This window comes from Callionymus lyra, chromosome 2, assembly GCF_982586985.1.
Source record: "Callionymus lyra chromosome 2, fCalLyr1.hap1.1, whole genome shotgun sequence".
Classification (NCBI taxonomy): domain Eukaryota; kingdom Metazoa; phylum Chordata; class Actinopteri; order Syngnathiformes; family Callionymidae; genus Callionymus; species Callionymus lyra.
The window spans coordinates 23,360,444-23,383,115 of record NC_141819.1 but is presented as its reverse complement, the minus strand read 5'-3'; the positions used below and the strand labels follow the sequence as shown (position 1 = coordinate 23,383,115).

At 39.2% G+C, this 22,672-nt stretch overlaps 1 protein-coding gene across 12 annotated transcripts in view; it reads left to right on the top strand.

The window, feature by feature from the left end:
* Positions 1-22,672, top strand: part of camk2g1 (calcium/calmodulin-dependent protein kinase (CaM kinase) II gamma 1) — a 35,609-nt gene that overhangs the window by 8,771 nt on the left and 4,166 nt on the right. For 2 of the 12 annotated variants that reach the window (XM_087784180.1, XM_087784184.1), the window contains exons 3-18: positions 4,682-4,741; positions 6,872-6,926; positions 7,786-7,851; positions 9,172-9,244; positions 10,302-10,404; positions 11,442-11,525; positions 11,821-11,915; positions 12,323-12,445; positions 12,568-12,651; positions 13,345-13,387; positions 14,682-14,744; positions 17,746-17,786; positions 19,015-19,098; positions 20,164-20,208; positions 20,290-20,335; positions 20,537-20,617. In XM_087784180.1, coding sequence (XP_087640306.1) covers positions 4,682-4,741; positions 6,872-6,926; positions 7,786-7,851; positions 9,172-9,244; positions 10,302-10,404; positions 11,442-11,525; positions 11,821-11,915; positions 12,323-12,445; positions 12,568-12,651; positions 13,345-13,387; positions 14,682-14,744; positions 17,746-17,786; positions 19,015-19,098; positions 20,164-20,208; positions 20,290-20,335; positions 20,537-20,617 — 1,146 coding nt within the window. The remainder of the gene's footprint in view (positions 1-4,681; positions 4,742-6,871; positions 6,927-7,785; positions 7,852-9,171; positions 9,245-10,301; positions 10,405-11,441; positions 11,526-11,820; positions 11,916-12,322; positions 12,446-12,567; positions 12,652-13,344; positions 13,388-14,681; positions 14,745-17,745; positions 17,787-19,014; positions 19,099-20,163; positions 20,209-20,289; positions 20,336-20,536; positions 20,618-22,672) is intronic. The other 10 variants (XM_087784181.1, XM_087784192.1, XM_087784182.1 and 7 more) reach the window with 7 other exon arrangements.

The following is a 22,672-nucleotide window of genomic DNA, read 5'->3' as shown; positions in this document are numbered from 1 at the left end:
CAATGATTGAAGTTGCTGGTTTAAGCACAAACCAAAGATTTTTTGTGTCTCTGACCAAACACTTAACCCGTCTTCGCTCTTGAGATGTGTACTGCCGTCTACTGCCATCAGATACTTTTATCTCACTGTGTGTATGTCTTCAAAGGTATTATGTGATCTAAAAATAGTATCAGAAAAAGTCTGAATTGTTTTCCCATAGCATGAAGTCTATTCTGCGTTCATGCCAATCAACATCCAGCTACAGAGGGTACTCTGTACTCTAAGTAACCAGCAAATCATTTACGTGTATTTAGAACAGTTCCCCTAAAAGTACAGACATTGCAGAATTCCTCGTTGACATCCCTAGACATATTCATGAATGGTGGAGAAGTAACCCTAATGCATTAATCCTATCTGAAATCATTCGGTATTACTTCCTGGAAAAATAAGATATATTTGTTCAATGTTTTACAGTTTTCAACCTACTAAAATATTTAAAAAATTGATACTCTTCATTAAAGAGAAATTGGAATGGCAAGCAAGTAAGCTGACAATAGTTTACCAGTGACAGGAACATCAGGACATCTTGAAAAAACATGATCAGACCAGGTGAGCAAGTTCTAGTTGGGACAAGAAGACGTTGTTTTCCCGGGAAACATGACAGTAGGCAAACTGGCTGACGCCACATGCACCTACACACTTGCGAAATTCAACGTGTATGCAAGCAGGCAGCCTGTGCATGCAAGGCAGCTTGCCTGGTAGGATTTGAGTAGGGTTTTTTTTAGCCCGACGGGGTGAGCGTGACCTCACGCGTGGCCTGGTGGGTAAGTCTCTCAAAGCTCTGGTAAACACTGCACTAATCTGAGGAGAAGGGGAGGAGGACACAGAGGCGCAGGACGGAAGATAGAAAAGGAAGTAAGAGACGAGAGGTCACAAATTGATGCAGAAAGTTGGCTGTGGGGTATTCCTGCCCAACTGCGGAGGGAAACATTGTCAACCATGCAGTTATGGTGGGGCCCCCAAGTGCTTCTTCCGCTAGTATTTTGATTCCTAGCATTTTTACATTTTAACATTACTTTCAAAATCCTTACTTTGGGTTATTAATATAATTTTCTTTTGTACAATGTGTTGTGTGTCCAACTCTGTAATCTGTTTCCATAATATCATTATGTCATGTCTGAACCACTGTGCTGAACACAGCAAGGAAGACATCAATGGGACTAAACCCAAAATTGAGTAACCAAGACCGAAACCCAAACACAACTCATTATTGGTACCATTTAATGATTGTGAGTGTACACTACTGTGTACTTGCCTCACAAAAAACCAAGGCATCAAGAATAATTCAATTACAAATTTGCGAATATATTTGTTTAGTACTTGCATCTTAAAAATGCAAAATAACAAATTAAAATAAAATGTTTTGTTGTAAATTGTTTTAGGAGAGAAACGATTTTACAATACACAAGGTGCATTTAATTTATTTTAAAATGTATGTGTAGGATTACTTAAAGTGCGTTCATATCTAGTTCCACTGCTTAAAGATAAGCTGATCAATTATAGCTTTTATTCTGCCTGACGTATGGGAAGGTTTTGAGGGATTTTATTATATAGGGGACGGTGCATAAATAAACATCCAAAGTAAAATAATAATGCATACTTCAAACTAATTAACACATAAATTAAAGAAAATGAACAATTTATTTTTATTATTTATTTTTCATGCGTTTGTTCATAGAAGTATATAACATTTATAGCATTTTGCATACCGTTGCTAACCTACACTCTAATGCACCATAGCTATTGCAACGTCATTGGTTGCATCATTCGCGTGTGAGAAGCAATGCAGTGTAATCCAACGGTTGTTGTCTGTTGATTTAGTGTAAAAACAATAGGGCCACAGGAATTGAATCTGCATCTTTGTTCGTTAATGGGATTACAATACCATACCTTACCTTACCTTATCCTGCAGTGAAAAATGTTTCGGTCAATAAAGGAAAAGGAACTTTTGGCCGCCGAAAGTTTTGTGCATCCCTAATAAAAAGGGTTGAAGATATAAGTATAATTCATAGAGCGATCATCAGGTACCTTTTAACTTGGACCTGAAACATCAACCATTGTTTACAAGGGTCCTGCAGAGCTCCTTTTTGGGCTCAAAAGGAACTGCTCTGTGTCTGGACTATGACGAAGTTTTCTTTTTTGGACTTATTCGTCCCCAAAGGCCCAAAAGGCTAAAAACAGTTGTGCACTAGCTATGATTAGTGTATATGCTTTTCTTTTTCTCATTCCAAGGAAGGTTTTAAACCAAGAGCTCTGTTGCTTAAAAAATTAAGCAAGTTACAGCCTTTTAAAAGTCAAAAACATTTTCTTCCTTCTTTTTAGCTTTTCACATAATTTTTTTTGTATCTTAAAATAAGCCCAGGGAAATTCCAAATAAATGAAGTGTTTACTTCTTGTTCATTTAAAGAAGGAAGTTCAACACAAGGGTCGTGTCTTCTTGAAAAATGAATAAGGAGGGATTTATTTCTGTTTAATGTGAGCCGGTATTATTCAAGCTAATGTACAGTTTCATAGTAGGTAAGGGCAGCAGGTGCAGTTGGTCCACGACACTAGATGTCTCTTGCATTTGTGCGTTACCTTGGATTAAAGATGTTTAATGAACTAACACTTAAGCTTGTCACTACCAGCCGCAAAACTCTTAGTAGTGGCTGAATAGAATGAGAATGAAGATGAAATGCAACAGTACATGTTATACTGCAGGATGCATCTAAAAGTCATTGTAATCAGTTACTTACTATTGAAATAGGGTTGATAAATAGTTTCTAAAAATTAACTTGGGATTTTTATTATCAACCTAGATCTACATTAGAGAGGTCTATAGACTCTCAGACTGTGTCTGAGAGTGGACAGTGCTCGGGCTGTGATTTGTGACTTGGACCATGACAAATTGATGCAACAGCTCCGAGATTGTGTGATGTGTCGCCATTACTTGTAAATCTTGCCTTATTTGACACCACGTCTGATTTTCTGCTGCTTTGCGAAACCTCAAGGGCCATTTGCTGCCTGTCACTGCTTCTCAATCTCAGTTTGAACAGATTGAATTGAATCCTCGAGCTTTTACTCGTACTGTCAGTGATGTAAGATGGCTAAGGGTCCGCCCCTTAGCATAGCAGATGGCCAATTAGATAGCAGCAGGAAGTGCCACTAATTACCCCTCTATTGCTCTTTTCCTAGTCTTTTTCCAACACACACACATGGATACTTGCACCAACAAATAAGGAGATTGAATGAATTAGTGAGTACTGCAGTGACACTGCACCACTGTTGAAGGCTACCACACACACACACACACACACACACACACACACACACACACACACACACACGTAGCAAATGAACGTTCTGTGATACTGTCTTCTTCTGAATATTTGTGTTGTCACTGGTATAATTGGAAATCTATTCAAGTGAACTACTGCTTTACATATTTATTTATTTTTCCAGAGGACAACATAGTTTCAACAGAACACCTTTAAAAGTAGCTTGACACTATCATAACTGACAGAGATTTTCTATAAATATGAGATATTTTGTTTATTTAACACAGGTTCATCAGGTAGAATTGGTTGTTGTGTTAGAGAAGAAATAGAATGCTAGGGTCATTTGAAGGATTTTTCACACCATGTTGTTGTTTTCCAAGGCTACATGGAGAGCTAGCAAGATGGAACCTCTATGGTTACTACTGCTAGGAACAGTTTCCATGGATTTAATTTAATAAACTAAATATTCCTATTTTTGCAGGGTCTGGAGTGTAATTGAAAAGCTATCCTGTTATCTCTCTCAAGTACAAGAGAAGTATGGGATGGCCCATATCCACCAGAGCATGGTAGATTCTAAAAGGGAATTTAAGTGGCCAGTTGAATAATTGATGATCCAACAGCTCATGAATGCATTCTTCAATAGTTTTAATTAGGAACTAATGGTTGAACCTCAATTTACCTTGTAATGTCCAACATTCATTTTGGATATAAAGTAATTTATGAAATGGATTGTTTTGTTGCATTCTACCCAAAAAAAAAAATTCAGATTTGACTGATTTATTTGTATTTTCTAATTACAGCTAGAATGAGTCCTGGTGAAACTTGTATGTACATATGAACGCTCAGCTGTGTTAAGCCTTGTCCATTGTCCAAGACTGGTTTCGTGGACTTAATAAAAAAGATGATAAACACACCGTTTCAACCCATATGTACACAGATTAATCATATAAGGATCTTCCCAAACTAAAGTACAAACATGGAACATTTTTTTTAGTTCTTTGCAAATATTAATTTCAAATTAAATGAGGTTAAGCAAATATTATGAAGCCACTTGTAAACGCGCAGATGGTACTTTCTTAAGCGCTAGCTAATATTTGCTTTCCTCTGCACAGGCGCATTAAAACGTTGTTGTCTATACATCTCGTGCAAGCTGCTACTATTGTCTGTTTACCAAAACAGGAAATTCTCAACTGAACATCCTAAAATGTTTGTTAATTTCGAAGGTACATACTACATATGTAGTCGACAAAGGAACAAAATAAAATGTTTAATTTTTGTACTGTGGGACTTGCGATTGCTGCTGTGCTTTGTAACCGTAATGCCCCATTTCACTGATGAATTTCTCTTTTTACTAAAACAATATTTTTTTTCTTTTTCCCCAACAGATCATCAGAAGCTTGAGAGAGAAGCCCGAATCTGTCGTCTGCTTAAGCATCCCAACATTGGTGAGTTTCTGTGGCTTCTGCCAAAAGTGTTTTGGGAATTTGATCTTATATGACAAAATGCATGCATTAAAAAAACAAAAAAAAATGTTAACTTGAAAAAGGCGTTTTGGGAAACATGTCATTGAAGAATGGGCTGTTCGTAATGGAACCAATTCAATTTAAAATATGAATTATTTGCAAAATAAATAAGAGTGGTCAGGTTTTTTACATGTTTCCAGGGAAGAAGATGACATTTTTCATGTATTCTTCCTAAAATTAGAGTGTAAACTGAGTTGTATATTTCTTTAGTGTCTATACACTTGTAAAGGTGGATGGATTGTTACTTTCATTAATTTCTACAGTCATGTAAAAGTACTGTATACAAGCAGTTTTTGTTTTTTGTCGTGATACACAAAACAGCTAGTACTTAAGTTCATAACCATTGTTTTGATGAGGGTTATTTCCACATCACTGTACGTCTACAGCCATGAATTGACCGAATATTTATGGTTATAAAAAAGGTTAATTGTGTGAATAATATTTCTTTTATAGGTTGTGTTGAAATGTATGGTTCCCATGTCTTGGAGCTTCATTGTCGTGTGCCCATTCACTAAGGTGTCACATGTTCTAGTGGAGAAAATGTCAAAATGAATGACACCTATTTTGCTGCTCTCTCTTCTGTCCTAGTTTTTCTATTGGTCCCTACGGCACTCCATGCCCTTCTTCACGGTTTCCCACTCCCTTCCTCACTCCATAGATTCTACTCGTCTTGTCCTCTCTGCTTGTCCCTTTTCCACACATTTTGGCACAGTCTGCATCTAACTTAAAGACAAAAGAGGGCACAAAATAGAGACAGATGGAGAAAGGGAAGCAAAAGGAGAAGTAGACAGATGGAGTGAGCACAAGAAGATGGGAGGAGGAAAGAAGAGCAGTGGCTCTTGTTTTTGCTGCAGGGCTATCCTACTTCATCTCATTACACAAGTAGTATTCATTTTACGATTACTGCTGCTCCCATTAAATACTGATCTGGACATAAGTCAAACGATGCAAAGTGGACAGTGCTTGTGGCTCAAGCTGATTGATTGATTTTATTTGTTTTTAAAGATGATGAAGCCGGTTTAATTAAGAAGACGTATACATGTTGAGCAATTGTTATTTGCTTTTATTTATTTTTTTAGAACAAGGTGAAAGGAAACGAGCATATCACACTTTGAGCGTCCTCATGGTTTCCATTTGGTTCATGGTCTTGTTTGTGCTTTTGACTTGAACTTTGTTGGTAAAACTAGTTTTTGTTATTCTCACTCTATCCTGGGTTTGCCTTTTGAACCGCTTGTTGACATCATGAAAGGATAGTTCACTTGCTAGATAATGAAATGATGCACTGGGTTAACTATATTTCTTTCCTCATATTAGTTTGATTGTGTATTGTGTTGTCATTGTGGTTTCTCTAAACCTGCACCATCATATCAGTGCAGTGAGAGTTAAATAAATATGTCACAGATGGAGGTGAATTCCTTGGCCTTATCTACAGCACGTTGCATGTCCTTTTTTTACATGTTGTTAAGCCTACAAGGACGGTCTGTTATTACGTTTGGCTGCATGGCTTTTATCCTGTATTTTCTTTTCATCCGAAGCACATGTACTGACACACGGTCGTACCGATGATCACTCAGTCCTTCAAAATCAGCTTTGCTGCTTCTGGTACCCAAATACAAACTGTTTGAACTCTACCTTACAGGACTACGTATCTTACCTGGGTTACAAATTTATCTGCTTACTGCATTGATTTAGAGATGGCCAAACGCTGTCATAAAAGTCTTCCAGCGTTATTCAATTGGTTTATCATGACAAGTTCACAGTTATGATGTCTAAGCTAATACACTTATGTTGACCATCTATCTGATAATTGTTGTATCCCCTTCAAACTATAAGAGCCAAAAGTTTGATTTCCACCTGGGACCTTCTCAAATCACTCTGGTATTCCACAAAGTACCCAAAAAACTCACAGCACAATTGAGACGGTACATTTTTAATGCCACTGAAGGAGTACTTTTATTCTTTCCTGTGCGGCTGTACAGGATGAACCCGACAACCCTGAGAATAATTCTGTAAGTTTCCTTCTTCTAATCTCTCCTTCTCTGTCTTTAATAGTGAGACTTCATGACAGCATTTCAGAAGAAGGCTTTCATTACCTAGTCTTTGACCTGTGAGTATCTTGTTTGTTCATTTTCAATTTTGGGATGGTTGCAATACACTTTATTAAATCTCTGGTTTTACAAATTTACATCTTTGTGTGCAAGTTCTTACTATAGACTGTGACTTTATAATCGATTTTCATTCTGATATATTTTCTTGGACTTTGAGCTAAATCTAATAGCGCAGCCTTGATGATTTGAATGTCTGGTACAACTAAATGTTGTTTGTTCATATTAATATAATAATTATTAATAAATATAAGAATAATAGATCATTCAGTTAAATGATACACACGTACTACTTGAAAATATAACTAGTGTTTTTGACTCAAAATGGTGGTCTTATAATTTTTAAATCTTATGTTAGCCTTGTGTTTTCTTGCTAACTAGAAAACTCGTACAGAATGTCTGCGTTGTCAATATTTCAGCCATTAAGAACCATGTTTCATCACTAAACCTGTTATTCCAACCAGTTTATTTGAAAACCATTTGTATTGTCCTGCTGACAACTGGTAACCAACTTGTTCCTCGCCCGCTTAGGGCCCTCACCTTAGAAAGGCCCTGGAACCAAAGGCAGTAAACCTCACAAGTTTGTGAGCAGTCAGAGATAATTAATGTAGTGCATGGGGAGTGAAAAAAATAAGCCATTTAATGAAGCGGTTGTTTGTCTAGACTGGATCAACAGACCTCATCTGCCTTGGATGCCCATGAATCCTTTATATCAACAATTTAAGCCTTTATTTTTGCTGGCTTCAAAAAATAGGTTAAAAAGATCCAAGGTCCAGATTATAGGAATAGCACTTAATTTTACAAATCGCATGTTTGGAAAAAGTATTTGATTGGCATATATTTGTACACCTTTTCTTACAGTGTCACTGGAGGAGAGCTTTTTGAAGACATTGTAGCAAGGGAGTACTACAGTGAAGCTGACGCCAGGTAAGAACTGTGATGTGATGAAGTGATTTTGAATGTCAACAGGCATGATGCGCTACATTCTATTAACAAATGACCCGAGAATCAATGGGAGTGATGTGATCATGTGAGCTCAGGGAGAAATGTTCTCATCGCATTTACTTTTAACCCTTACAGGTTTTCACAAATGGCTTCTTGTCCTCAACACACTAATTGTGTCCGTCTTTAAAAAGAGGCAGATATCTATCCATTCTGTTAAAACGGTGTACTATTGTATAAACAAACATCAATGGTATTAATACCAATGTAATGACTACAAAAATCTTTAAAGCAGTGTTAACACTGTGCAACTCCTTTGTTTCCCCAAACAAAACTCTTAATGTTCTTGTTCTTTCTAAAACTTCATGTCCTATCATGAGCCAACAGTCTCCAGGCATGTGTGAAAATTTGCTCACTAGCCAAAATTGAGAAATTATGGCAACTCTTTTGGTGGCAGCTGAATTGACGCCCCCATTAATGAAATTGCTATTGGGACAAATATCTCGGTGGGGGTCTGGCCTCCCACACAAGTTCCTTAGTCTTTGAGTCCCCAAACTAATCTGATTGCTTTCATGATTTTAACTCATTGATAACATTTTGGGCCGACATTTTTTTTTTTTGCATTTGGTCTTAATTAAAGTTATATTTATTGGTTAGAAATACTTAACCTAATTGAATCATTTCGTCTGTGCTTAATTTATATTAACTCTGGTTTTCGGCTCATCCATACACATTTTTCAACACTTGTAACATTCTTTTTTTTTGGTCGATATAGGAACAGCTTATATCCCAAAGTTAAAAGATGGATGATCAGTGTTCCTTGTTTATTAGTTGTATTACCTCCTTCATGCCATACATCCATAGTTATCATGGATTCCAGTTCTGACAATTTTCTTCCTGCTTAAATTCACATTCATAGACCTAAATATAAATAATATAAATAAGATCATGATAATAATAATTGTAATATAGATCTGCTTCTTAACATAGAACCATAAAATAATTAATTAAACAACATTGAGGCTAGCAATAAACTTATCGATAAAATAAAAAAAAATGGCTGAAGGACAATAAACTGATATCTATGGATGTTTGTCATTAAATTGAATAACTAGAGGTCGACAGATTAAGAGGAATAGTTTATGCTGTTAAGTACATAAGTACTGTTGGGTCTTTTCAATGTAAATAACATTTTACAGGGAGGAGGTTTTGGTCCACATCTGTGTGTCCATGTTTTGTGCGTCTGTAATAAATGTGTTTACTGACATGGTCATCTTTGTGTCTCCCCTTCTCCCCCCTCAACAGCCACTGCATTAGTCAGATCTTGGAGAGTGTCAATCACATCCACCAGCATGATATTGTGCACCGAGACCTCAAGGTGAGTGGCTGCCCCGTTGCTGTGACAACCACACACTCGCACACACCTCTGCTCGTGGCCATGGCAACACACATATGGCTCCGGGTTGCTCTCTCCCTGCGTCCGCCTCTGCATTTCTGCTTCGTATCCTCTCAGATGTTAGAGGGATGCAGTGGTTTTTCTGCCCTCTGGTCCATTGCCGTTGATGTGTGTGCGCTTGTGTCTGCGCGTGTGTCGTGAGCACAAAGTTGGTGAGTCACGGTCACGTGTCCCTCGCGTCTTGACAAATAAGAGACGAGCACATAGGTGCGTTGAAACACACCGAGAACACAGTGTTCTGTCACGATGAGCTCTATTCTAAGACGGAAGATGAAGACGAACCCTGAGAGTTGCCATCACAACGTGTGACATCACAGCACCCGTGGAGAGTCGGGGGAGGGATTTGATTTGTCTTACCGCTGATGGACACAAATTCGAACAGGGTTCCACTGGTGCTGTGGTTTCTGGTAACTGGTTAGGTTACCATGCCAACAGAAGGGACCTTCTTAATGTCCTTTTTTAGAATTAGGTTTTCATCACGTAGTAAGACGATCTGGAAGTATGTCTTGGTTTTTCGGACGACGTCTTTGTGCTCTTAGTGTCGGAGCATAGCACCATTATCTCCAGCTTTGCCAGTATGATCTGTTGGCCTTTTATCCTGAGTGGGCTTTTACTGCAACCCTTTATATACTACTGCCCAAACAACGGCCATTTAGAAAACTGCCACACACGCCGCCTCTTGTTAAGTACACTTTCCATTTAGCATGCCTTCTGCAGCACTGCCTAAATAACTCCCGAACGGTTTCCATGGCTACAAACCCATGCCCATATAAGGTGCTGTGGAGATTTGCAACCACCTATTCCGCTTTCTGTTACATTCTCACACCTTTTTCTCCCACCCCCACAAGAGCTGCCCTCGGTACTTAAAATATAAATATTCCTGCTTTCATCAAAGAGCCTGTCACTGTCTGTCTCTCACTGTCTTGATCTCTCATATCCCACATTCTGCTTCAACGTGTGTCTGCATTTTTTTTTTCAGCCTGAGAACCTGTTGTTAGCCAGTAAGATGAAGGGAGCTGCAGTGAAGCTGGCAGATTTCGGTCTTGCTATCGAGGTTCAGGGAGACCAGCAGGCTTGGTTTGGTAAGAAAACATGTTTGCAAAAGATTGTCTGTGTGACATGATACAATAGAAACTATATTTACACAAGGCAAAAACATCTGACTTGATCGCTTTTGGTTTTGTGCTCAAGGGCACATTGTAAATGACTGGATGTTGCACTCTGACGTTAAACCCACATGACTATGACAAAATACATTATATAACCATATTTTTAATCAACAATATTTAATGGTATTAATGTTGGTTACATTCAGTGAAGTGTGCCACACTTATATATTATAATATTATACTAGAATGAACTTGAAAATAGTCTTGACCAAACAAGTGTCTAATGGAGACTGGTTAAGAAAAATGTATCCATCAGTTGTTTTTTTGCATTAATTTAATAACCATTGGTAATTTACACTTTGATACATTCAATGTATACTGCCCATGTTTCCTTTTGCTAAGAAAGTTTTATTGTAGTGCCAGATCTTATCTTCTTTAAATGTTACGGTATCTCCTTCACCATTGATCTGTCACTGGAAAAGTGAATCCAAAATATTGTTTATTTTAGCAGTAGCCTTAGTATCTCACTCTAAAACATGTGTACTTTGTCACTCACACCACATTTTCTCATTGATTTTAACACATATTTTGTGAATTGGGTGCAATTCACAGCTGTCATGTGGGTGTTTTATTAAACATGTGTATTGCAACAATCTTAGTCTGGTGTAAATATCCAACAGTCATTACAGAATTTAAAATGCAAATCTTCGTATAACATTGTTTGACCACTCTCATTTGAACCTTAAGTAATAGCTGTAATGAGACATAAGATGTCTGTGCTTGTGTCTTTCCTTTGACTGACGCTGGTCAGTTCACACATCGGTCATTGTGTGCTGGCAAAAATCCCAGACACACTTTTGGCTGACATTTCACTGGACACCAGATGATTAATAGGCATTTGTTTGTGACTCGACACCACCGTAATCTCAACTTGGACTCCCAATCGCTCTGTGGATTACAGTGACGTCCATCAGTAATGTAATTAAAGTTATATATGAAATTGTGCTCAGGGTTTGCGGGTACTCCCGGTTATCTTTCCCCCGAGGTCTTGAGGAAGGACCCTTATGGGAAGCCAGTAGACATTTGGGCATGTGGTGAGTTTCTTTTATATCTACTTGCATATGCTTTTTTACATTTTGTACTTTAAGTTTTTGACTATTATATAATGCAGATCATATGATTATCAAAAAACAAAAGGAAGAATTGACACGATTAACAAGATGGATATTTTTATCTTATTATGCGAAACTAAATGTATTAAATAATTGTTGGGTAACTTAAAAGTATGTTACTTTTTTCTGCTCTTATCCTTAATTTTGAATTGTAGTTTATTAATACCTATTGTAAATTGGTCAGTGCTGTTAAAGATGTCCCCTTTTTTTCTGCTAGGCGTTATTCTCTATATATTGTTAGTTGGATATCCACCATTCTGGGATGAAGATCAACACAAGCTCTATCAGCAGATCAAAGCCGGGGCGTACGATGTAAGTGCATTTGTTTGTGGGCGGGGCCGCCTCTTCTCGTGCAAGGGTGCAGTGCAGGGGTTTGCTAAGCACTTTTTGGATGTATAATAGTCCAATTAAGAGCCGGTCCAAAGCTATTGATCCTATCGGAGCCTCCCTGACGCATTGCAGAGGGGGGTGTATGTGTATGTGCAGGAGTGTGTGTTTGAAAGGAGGATACCCCTTCTCAGATTCTCTGTGTGTGATAATAAAGTCTGAGTGCTGTTATTGTGGAGGAGGGAATTCTTGTCAAAGTCTACCGCCACTGCACATGTCTTCAATAAAAGAAGAAAGATTCAAATAATCAGAAGACTGTTGGCGATACTGACAATTGTCAGATTTATAACTCATTGCTACACAACTACCATGATTTGTCTCTCCACCCCCAGTTTCCTTCTCCAGAGTGGGATACAGTGACCCCAGAGGCAAAGAACCTGATTAACCAGATGTTGACCATCAACCCAGCCAAGAGAATCACTGCTGAGCAGGCCCTGAAGCACCCATGGGTCTGCGTAAGTGTCGGCCGCTTGTTCATCAGACATTACATGTCGTAGTTCTCCAACTTCATTCACTATCAAGCTTGTAGGATCCGTGCAAGAGACTCAATGTCGGGTGTTTTCTTCTCTCCTCACAGCACCGTTCCACTGTGGCGTCCATGATGCACAGACAGGAAACTGTGGAGTGTCTCCGCAAATTCAATGCTCGCCGAAAACTCAAGGTAAGAATGTTCCCTCTCTAAAGTTGAAATTGATTTGTCTGGCGAATCGTATAACACTTGTTTCTTGATGCGTTAACTTGCAGTACTTTATATAAACTGAAGTTTTATTTTCTAATGATTAACACCGCAATATTCACCCCTTACTGGTGGAAACTAAGGTTTCAGGTAACATTTGTGCGGCAGAATCATGAATGAGATAAAACATATATTCTGCTAGTAGTTGGTCTAATGAATCTCTTAATCTTTTAAATCTAGTATAAGTAGTATAAGAAATATAATGTGAGAATTTGACCAATAAACGGATACTTATTTGTCTTACCGTTTTGGTGCCTTTTCGAGTATCAGCTGCTGTAAAACATGTAACAAAAGTATCTGAAAAAAAATAATATGAGTGCAAATGGATAGAAATCTTTTTTTCAATAGAGGCAAGAGAAGACGTTCCTTTATTGTTACTGAAGCAGTTAAATCATAATCTGTTTAGCCAATGATGGTGATGAGCGGTTATTAAAAATGTAAACTATTTATTTGGCAAAACTCCACAAATGATTTTTAGCTGAATACAACTGCAATGCAGTTCAACACCCACATGTGCATTTAGAAAGATAAACAACTATTGCAGCCTCACTGAAAGATGTAAATCTAATAGTTTGAAGCGTTGAGGATGCTCCCATCACTTCTCTCCTTCTCCTGCAGGGAGCCATCCTCACCACCATGTTGGTGTCCAGAAACTTCTCAGGTGGGTGTGCCCTTCGGCCTCAGCCTCCCACGCAGCACATGCAGAGGGAGAGCAGGAAGGAGAGTGCATAGTCCTCAGTGCTTCTTTTAACCCCCCCTCTCTCCACCCACCCACTCATTTTGAAAGTCTTTCTCTGTTCTAGTTTGTATGGAATGAAGATCGTCTCTCAGTATCAACATATGCATGTAGCATTAGTTCAGTGCTATTAGTTTGGAAGGAGCCTTGATATTCTGAATCTGTGTCCAAAAGCCTGACTTAAGTATCAGAATGGCTCTGACACTATTTCCTGGAAGTATTCAGTGTGTTTCTTTGTGTTTAGAATGATCTATCTATATTCAAAATGTATAATTTCAGCTTAATTATTGTCTAAATATTCAATGCTCTGTCATATCTTTTCTTTAGGAAATCCATATATCTTATCTACAGTTTTATAAATGTTGTGCAAATGTGGTTTTATTTATGGAACCCACAAAATCCTAATTTATTGCATTTTCATTACTTCATCTTAGAAATAGTTCTTATTGTTGTAGAGCTTTTTATCCATACATTTCCCCTCCCTATTTATTTCACTCATAAAACTCCCATACATTGATTTTCCCCTGTCCATTATAAATGATTTTATATAATATTATAGTATATTTTAATACATAAGTACATTTTTATCTTAACTAAGAAGTTGGACCTGATTGGATTTTAAGATCTTATCTCATTTACTGTTGGGGATAAAAACCCACTGCTAATCAAGCACCTGATATTCATTAAATATGAATGTATTGTGTTACTTAAATGCAGAATGATCAAAGTAACTGTGTTAACCTGTACATGTTTGTGTCCTTGTCCAAGCTAATATTTTTTTCCTTTTGTGTTGTGCCCATGTGTGTGTCCCTCCTGCTGCCCATGGAGCATTTGTGTGTGAGAAAAGGTCTAGACTGTATTAATGAGATTTTCTTTTCATGTTGGGGCAAGTATGCTCTCGCATAAACAGGTGACCGTCTCGATTCTGTGCTTTTTCACCTCTGCCTGCAGAGAGCAACTTGGGTTTTTTTTTTTTCTTTGGTTATTTTCATCGAAGCCTTGTTCCAAGCCTTTAAGTAATTGGTCGATCAATGCTTAATGATTTCAAGCCTGGGCCGAGGAAACCACAGGCATGCATGTCTTCATCTCCAGCTCTGTGATGGATCTTGGCTGGAGTTTGCAGAGTTCTGTGGCGTTCTCGGCCCCCGACTGAACCTTTTAATTGTAGAACTGTATGAATTGCCTAGCTCCTCCCAACTGTAGCATTTCTGTCCAATAGTGGGCCGGCAGCATACCAACTCTGCTGCTGCCGCCTCCTCCACGGCCTCACTGGCTCAGGAAGGTACGTCCCAGAGACACGCCCATCCACTTCCTCTCTACATGCACCCATGTCATTGGTTTTTAGCGTAGTCCGGGCCCTCATTTACTGCACTCAGACTCATGCATGAGGCCTTTTCATTTACATTCCGCAACAGTAAATTTTAGCTGAATATAATTTATTAAAGATATTCACCACTTTTCTTAGCATAATTGTCCCTCTAAGATTCCCCATTGAAATAACTACAATAAATTGAATTTTTATACTGTAAAAAAGCAAAATTATTTCAGTTAAAATGCACTTTAATGCTAATGGCTACATACAAGTAGACCCGTTTTCTGTAACTATGACCCTATGCCATCAATTGCATGCCAACTGAACATCTTGTAACTATTGCTAATTTATAAGCTCCCCCAATCTTTTACATTTTTAATATACATTAAAACAATCTGTTATAATATTCTAGAGGGATAAATAGTTTCAACGCATTCCAAATACTCGCACCCATTTCACAAGATTAGTCACTTCATTCAAACTCCATCCTGACCCCCAGCCTACCTGTCATGCCCTCTGCTCGGAGAGGCATGGGGGGGCGGGGGCAGGGGATGAGGAGGGGCATGTATCCTGGGCGCGGGAACTGACACTGCAGGGGGCCGGCAAGAGCTGGGTTGGCGTGCTGCCATCGTCGGACCTGGGCCTGGTGGGAGGAAATGGTGAGAGGCGGTGGGTGAGCAGCTGAGGAAGGGAGAGGGTGAGACTCGAGCAGAACTGCTGCAGCGACTGTGATGCAGCAGTTCTGCCGAATGACTTATTGTCTCTTCTCTCTTCCCCGGAGGTCCGTTTGGTGTCGTTCAAACCCAAGCAAGCATCTTCAGCAGTAATGTCATGTGGCAGCCAACCTGTAGTCCTTTAATGGATCCTGTTTTTATATTGCACTGCACAGTTTTGACATCTAAATAACCAACATCACTTGATATTCAGAGGCTCAGACTATTTGTCTGCAGTTTGACCGTCCTTACCCTCAGTAGAGCACTGTTGTTTTTATTCTTCTGAAGCCAAGCTTCATTGAAAAACTCATTAACATTTGTTTTAATAAATATTACAGCAGACTTTCATCCCTCCCAGGATTTAAGAATTCATCTGCTCAACGTGACTAGAAACACAGAAGTGAGCAGTAACTTCATCCTGACCCTTGGTCAATGGAATATTATCAAACCACTGTAAGTGGGGTTTTTAGTTTTCAAGCTAGGCCTCCTCACATGTTAGATGTTCTTATCAACAATAGGATGGCGCAACATAGTTGATGCTGGTATTTGAAGACACTCAAGCGAGACACTGCTCTCACGCCGCCAGGTGGGGAAGGGTTGGGAAGGTCGGCGATTCCGATGGTGGCTCCTTGGATCAAGTTATTCCCAAAACAACAATGTAGAGCAGAATGGATTCTCCATCATTTTCTCCTCATTTGAGGATCTCTTCTGCGCTACATTTGAAGAATTCTGTTTAGTTTGGTTGTCGTGAGAATGTGAAGGTTTGTCTACTGTAGCATCTTTACCAAGACTGGAACAAGTTGCTCGTTTTAGTTCCTGTGAAAATCATGCATGACATCATCGGCAAAGGCTGGCACTTTTCATCTTTATTTCTAAGAAGGATTTTTTTTTAACCACTCTGATGTCACTGTTAAGATCCTCTCACTTTAAACTGCTGTTGTGCACCATTTTGAGGGAGGCTGAGAGGAGGCACTCTTGATATATCCTTTTCTTTATATCGCCCTCCAACGTGACGGGAGCAAGTTTTAATCTGCTGTGTGTTTCTATTAATGGCCTTTGCTGTGCTGCCTTTTTGCATGTGGGTGTCCAGTGTGGTTATATAAAATGTTCTCAGGAGACGCGCAGCCAGATGCTTTGTAATCCATCCTTCCCTCTTCATCACCAAGCTCAGATATGTATTGAGATCAGCACTTAAGGCTGTCTTGGTTAAAAGGATTTTTGCGGCATTTGAAGAGCCGTTTACAACATCATTGTCGTTAGATCTTACAGAAATGCAGCCTGACTGCTTCCAGGGAGCTGCTAACTAAACGGCATACGATAGAAATAAAGTTTAATTGTGTTCCGAGTCTTCCTGGCCTCGACTGAAGACTTCTAAGTGACTTTCAGGAGACAGTTAAGATAATTTTTTATCAGCTTTCATAAGAACGAAGAGGGACGGATGTATTGAAAGAGCCGTTCAACGCTTTCACTTTTGGCACCCTGGTAGTTGTTTGGTGGCAATCGTGAACAAAAGATGGGCTGAAATTCTGAAATATTTATTAACCTTGTCAACGTAATGAAACTTATTTGTTAGTGTTGAATGCTGCATGACTTGGCCAAATACAAGCTTGCCTTTCCACAGCCGAGGTCGTGATTGAAGCATGAGTCGACACGTTTATCCATGAGAAAACTGTCCATTCTTGTACTTGTAAAGCTAAGTCCTCTCTTTCCCCTTTTGTCCACCTCACATTTCTATTTACAAGGTAAGGAACTCAAGACCAGATTATTTTGTTTGAAAAAAAAAAAAAATGGGGGGAAAGCATTAAAGCTTGATTAGAAGGCTGACCTTTAAAGGAAATCAATGGCTTGCATTAACCCTGCTTATTGCTGTCAACACTGGCGGCAGTTTGAGTCCAACCATCAGTCTCTGCTTAGTTGTAGTGGGCTCTTCTAGGCAGGAAATGGATTTAGGAAGTTTACTTCCCTCTCGTGTTTCTCTCCAATCCCCAGGTGGCATTGGAGTGGCTCATGACTTGAAAGTGTTTTGTAGCAAATGTTGCAGCCAAGGGAGGAATTAAATGCTCCATCGAGCCATCCTTTCTTACTTGTTCTTAATGGCCTTGCTTTCAGTCGTATATCTTTATTAGTTTGCTGCAATTGTGATCGAAACCGACGGGAGGAAACGCGATTGTTCTGTTGTTCAGTCATACTCAATTTTTGCTCATTTCTCTCCCTCTCTATCCTTTTTGTTTTGTTTGTTTTTATGTTTTTTTTCACAGCGTGCAAAAGTTTACTCAACAAGAAGTCAGATTCTGCCAAGGTAAGGTCTTCTTGTTACTGCTCTCCTCTGAGTCCCGTCCCCTCCTGTAGCCTCTCCTTTTCTTGACCTCTCCCGCCTGCCCTTAGATTCTCACCTGTCGATCTACCTGACATCTTTCAGTAGTCTGTATCATTTTTATATCCTGAGTGATTGAAATGTTTAACACACACCAATTACAAGAGTGTAGACTTTATTCCAAGTAGTCACTTTGGATGAGTCTGGTCAGCCCGGCATGTGCTCAAGAATGAAGAGCCTCACCAGGATGAACCACACCAACACCACCACGATGAAAAACTGTTTTGAAAGATGAAATGTTGGCAAGCTTTGCTGACGGTTGTTGAAATTCAGGCAATCCTGAATGGAGTTTGTTCCATCTGTGCATGGCTCCTTGAAAGTCCATAGACGCCAATCATGGCTAATTTAGTTAATGTGTATGAACGGCAAATATTGAGGGACGTGTGAAATGAGGATCTAGTGAGCTCACATCATGTCCGAGGTTGGGCAAGAGTGTTTCCTGCCGTGTGGACCGCTGGATGTTTCAATCTGGTTCAAGTGACGATGTTTTAGACCAACTCTGACTATGCAATCTGCAGGCCCTCGAGTGTAATTCTAGTTGTTCCATCTTGATCACGTCTGAAGCTAATTTATCTCAACAGTCACTTTCCATCGAGTGCAAGAGCCGCTCGAAATCAAATACTTCCATTTCTCTTTACTTCTCTGCTCTTCAATTGGTTGAACATTTCCAATGAAAATAGATCAAACTCCTCTGAATGAATGTTGCTGAAAACATTAGTGTCAACTTCAGAGTTTCATTCTCCACCTCGGGATAAGAGCTAATATTGCGTCCCTTTCTTATTTTCATGTTGTCAATATCCTTAGTTTCTGAGCCAATATTGGTTATTTCACAGTTCAGGCTTGTTCTCCCAGCAGCCTCTGTCATGTTCCACTGCTATCCAACATCAATTCCCTCTCTCCTGCCTTGCTCACTTGCGCCTCTGCCCCAGGGGTCTCTCTGTGCAGTAAAGTGCTGAAGCCATAGAGAGTTAGTGAGGCAGTAAAAAGGATGATCTAGAGGCCATTCTTTGGCACCCACCCTGTCATTAACCCCTGTTAGTGCTCGCCTGCTTAGGAGAGTCCACCGAAAATCATCAGCCTTCTCTCCTAAAAGGCCTCTTATTCTAATGCGTTTGTGTGTGTGTGTGTGTGTGTTTGTGTTGAATGTTCTCAGCCTTCTACCAACAACAGTAAGAACAGTATAGTGAGCGCCATCAATGCCCTGAAAGACACCAACATGGCAGCCAACGCACAGATGGTACAGTAGGCCCGCTGCACTGTCGGACCCCCCAGCATCCTCCCCAGCAGTTGTTGTGAATCATTTCAACTCATCCTAGTTCCTCATCGTCATGCACGTTCAGAAAGTCGGCTGACTATACGTATTGCATGACGTCATATTTGGAATTGGAGATGATTTCTAACAGCTGTGTGCGAGTCTTCAACCTTCCTACAGATCTCTTTCTGACACTTTTCACTTTTCTTTTTTCACCAATTTTGATTTCACTAACATCATCATGCTGCCGGTCTTTTCACTCGCAGCAGCATGTGTTGTTTTTTTTTGGTTTAAATGCTGGTGTGGCTCCAAAAACATGTCACCACCTCAGTGTGTAAAGCTGGACCTACACTGTCAGATCGCTTTGATAAGAAATGATAGAAAATCACCAGAACTTGGTTTCCTTTTTGGTTTGATTCTCAGTGTTGTTGAGAAGCAATATACAAAGCTGCAATAAAATAGATTTAATCCTCTGATGGTGATGAAAAAAATCCTGAAAAAACACAAGGACATGTCAGGGAAAACTTAAAACTGTAAAAATTAAAGCAGCTGAAGAATTAACCAGAGTTGCTCCACAATAGCTGTTATATTTCAACTTGATGGTCTGTGTTACGATCAACCAAGAATTCATTGATGGTAGTAAAAGAATAATTACTCCAATGACCTCCTCGTAAGATGGGATGATCTCTGAGAGTAAGCTCTGGTGTAGATTTAAAAGGCATCAGGGCAAGTGAAGGGTAAAAACGTTGCATCACCTGTTAAATGTTTCAGGTCACAGCTGTCGTATGATTATTCATTCATTCCAAAAAACACTAGTACGTTTAAAGCTTAAATGTGAAATGCAAATTTCAGTCGGTGCTTGTTGAAATTGGGTCAAAAGAACCCTTTCTGCTCGTGTTGTGCAAGTCTTGCAGTGTGTGTCCAGTTTTACCTGAGATACAGACTCGAATGTGTGTGTCGTCAAGAAAAGCTTTGCTCAGGACGGTCACAGTGAAGTCAAAGGTGGTTAAGCTGTCGCCGCCGGTCTAACCCTCGTGTCTCACCTTGCAGGAGTCTCAGAGCACGGTGGTCCACAACCCTCCAGATGGAGTCAAGGTGGGTCGTTGTTGTTTTTCATCAATTATGTTCTGCTGCTTGATTTTTTTTTTTTAATGTTATTTTGTTGTTGTCCATCAGGGCTCAACGGAGAGCAACACCACCAACGATGAGGAGGAAATGAAAGGTACTTTTTATTCCTCCCTTTTCTGTTTTTTCCTTCTCTCTCCGTGTCCTTCTCCTGTTTAGTACTGTGTGTTTGACTGCAGCGACTGGCAGGTGTGCTGACGTGTGTCTCACACTCTTGACCTGTGTGCTTGTGATGTGTGGTGGACGTGCCTTTCTTTTGTGTGTCTGGCTGCTTTTTATTTGTGTGTGTGTGTTCTAGCGGAGAGTTCAGCGCTGAGTCAGAGCAGCGCCACAGAAGAGATGCCCCCACTTCTTCCCTCACCTCAAAGTTCACCTGCCAGTAAGTTTATCCATGGCAACCAGAAGCTTTTCTGGTGGCCCCTGGCCAGGTCCTGACCAAAACCCACCCACCTCCCTGCCTCAGCTCTCCCACCTACCCGGGCTTTTAATAGTCACCAACGTTTTACATGTCTGAGCTCCCTCACTCTGATCTCAAAAGCTTTCTTATGGGTTCCCACTGATCATTGCCTTGAAGATATCTTTATTATTATTTTTTCTTTCGTTTTATCTTGTTATCAATCATAGAACTGTCATCAATTAGATTCTACCATAGTTGTACAGAAGCAACACATCTCTTTAACAGCGTTTTTTACCTTTTAGTGAAAGATTGTCTTTCTTTAATTCTTTTAATGCAAAAACCTCTGAAATCTTTACCCTTTTCACATTATATATCTACTGAATTATTTTTAGCACCAATTTAATATTTTGATATCATACCATTCTTATTAAAAAGTGCAATTCCAGCTGGACTGAAATATAAGTGACAGATCCCATTGTGTCAGGAAATTTTCCTCCTCCATATTAGCCGACGCAGTTCATCCTCCTCTGGTCACTCCTGTCTCCCCGTCCATCATCTGTCCGGTCATGTTAGTGAGACGAGGGTCAGCAGTGACACAGGGATTCAAGGTGAGAGTGCGATTACATCAGGGATCCGCTCCCAGCCCTGCCGTGTTCACTGTGTTGTGACGGCTGAGGTTAGGAATGTGGGAATACAACAAATTAATTGTCCAGCCTGTTGTTGTATCAGACACTTTGTCTATAATATTTTGAAATCAAGCCTTTCACAATATATCAGTCTACAATGAAATATGCGTTTAAAAAAAAAAAAAAACCTTTTAATGGTGCTTCTTCATTTTAATGACAAATGTCATTATCAAGAAGATTTGTATCCCTGATAAAATGTTTAGTGAAATACAAAAATATAAATGATAAAATACTAATAAATATCAATTGTAAAATGTTGCTGATGCGTCTATTTTATTCTGAATTGAATTCATGCATCACAGCCCCAGTGGGAACCCAGAAAGGTGCAAGCGTGTGTGTTTGTGTTTGTGCGGTTGTTTCCTGGTGATCACAACACCTTTTTCCCAGTCGACCAATAGATCCTTCTTGTCTTCTTGTGGTAACTTTGTTGTCCCTTTAAAGGATTTTCCTCTTCTTTTTTTTTTTGTTGACCTCTTGAGACCGGGGTCAGATCCTCCTCTACACTCTTGTCCACTGTCGTCCTGCGCTCGTCCCTGCGCTGACACTTCCTGTCCACGCTCTCCATACTCTTGTGTTTATGAGCAGACTTGAGCCGTAAAACCACTCGAATACAGTCACCATCAGAGCTGCACCATGATAGTCATCATCATCATCATCATCATCATCATGTCAAATGTCTTCATCATCGCTTTCTATTTTATCTTTTTTTCCACTTTAATCTACATCTGTTGTCAGGTGGTTCATCTTTTTTGGCTGGATACAATAGAAAATGATATATTCATCACTTTAATAAGATGTGGTGTTGAGGACAAATCCAGCTTGTTTTATTAGTGTTTAACAGTCGATCAATCTTTATTTGGAGAATCAATATCCTAATCAACCTTTTACTTCTGAGTACCAAAAGACAAACGTCAAAAGATTCTCAGTTTTTTGTCGTCACTATTGCATCTCTTCATGCGATAATAAATCAGTCAGAAAGCAAGAAATAAGCTTCAGTGAAATTAAATAAGACCAACGTAGGAACATTTGTGATTTATTTTTCACTACATATCTTTATTTGGTTTTAAATATAACATAGAAATATACAAACACCACCGGGACTAAAAAATAAAGGCGGCGGTAAAAAAATAATGATGGTAATAAAGATAATGGAATAAGACACACAATTCATAACTGTATATCATTTACAAACATAAATATGGTTGAATAAAATATGTGGGAAGCAGTTGATTAATAACAATTGATTTTGTTCAATTAGATTGTGATGGAGAAAAAAAAACATGTATATTATGAATTAACTTTTAAAAATGTCTTTATAGTGGTGTAATGGATGTTTCTGTCTAAAAGACAC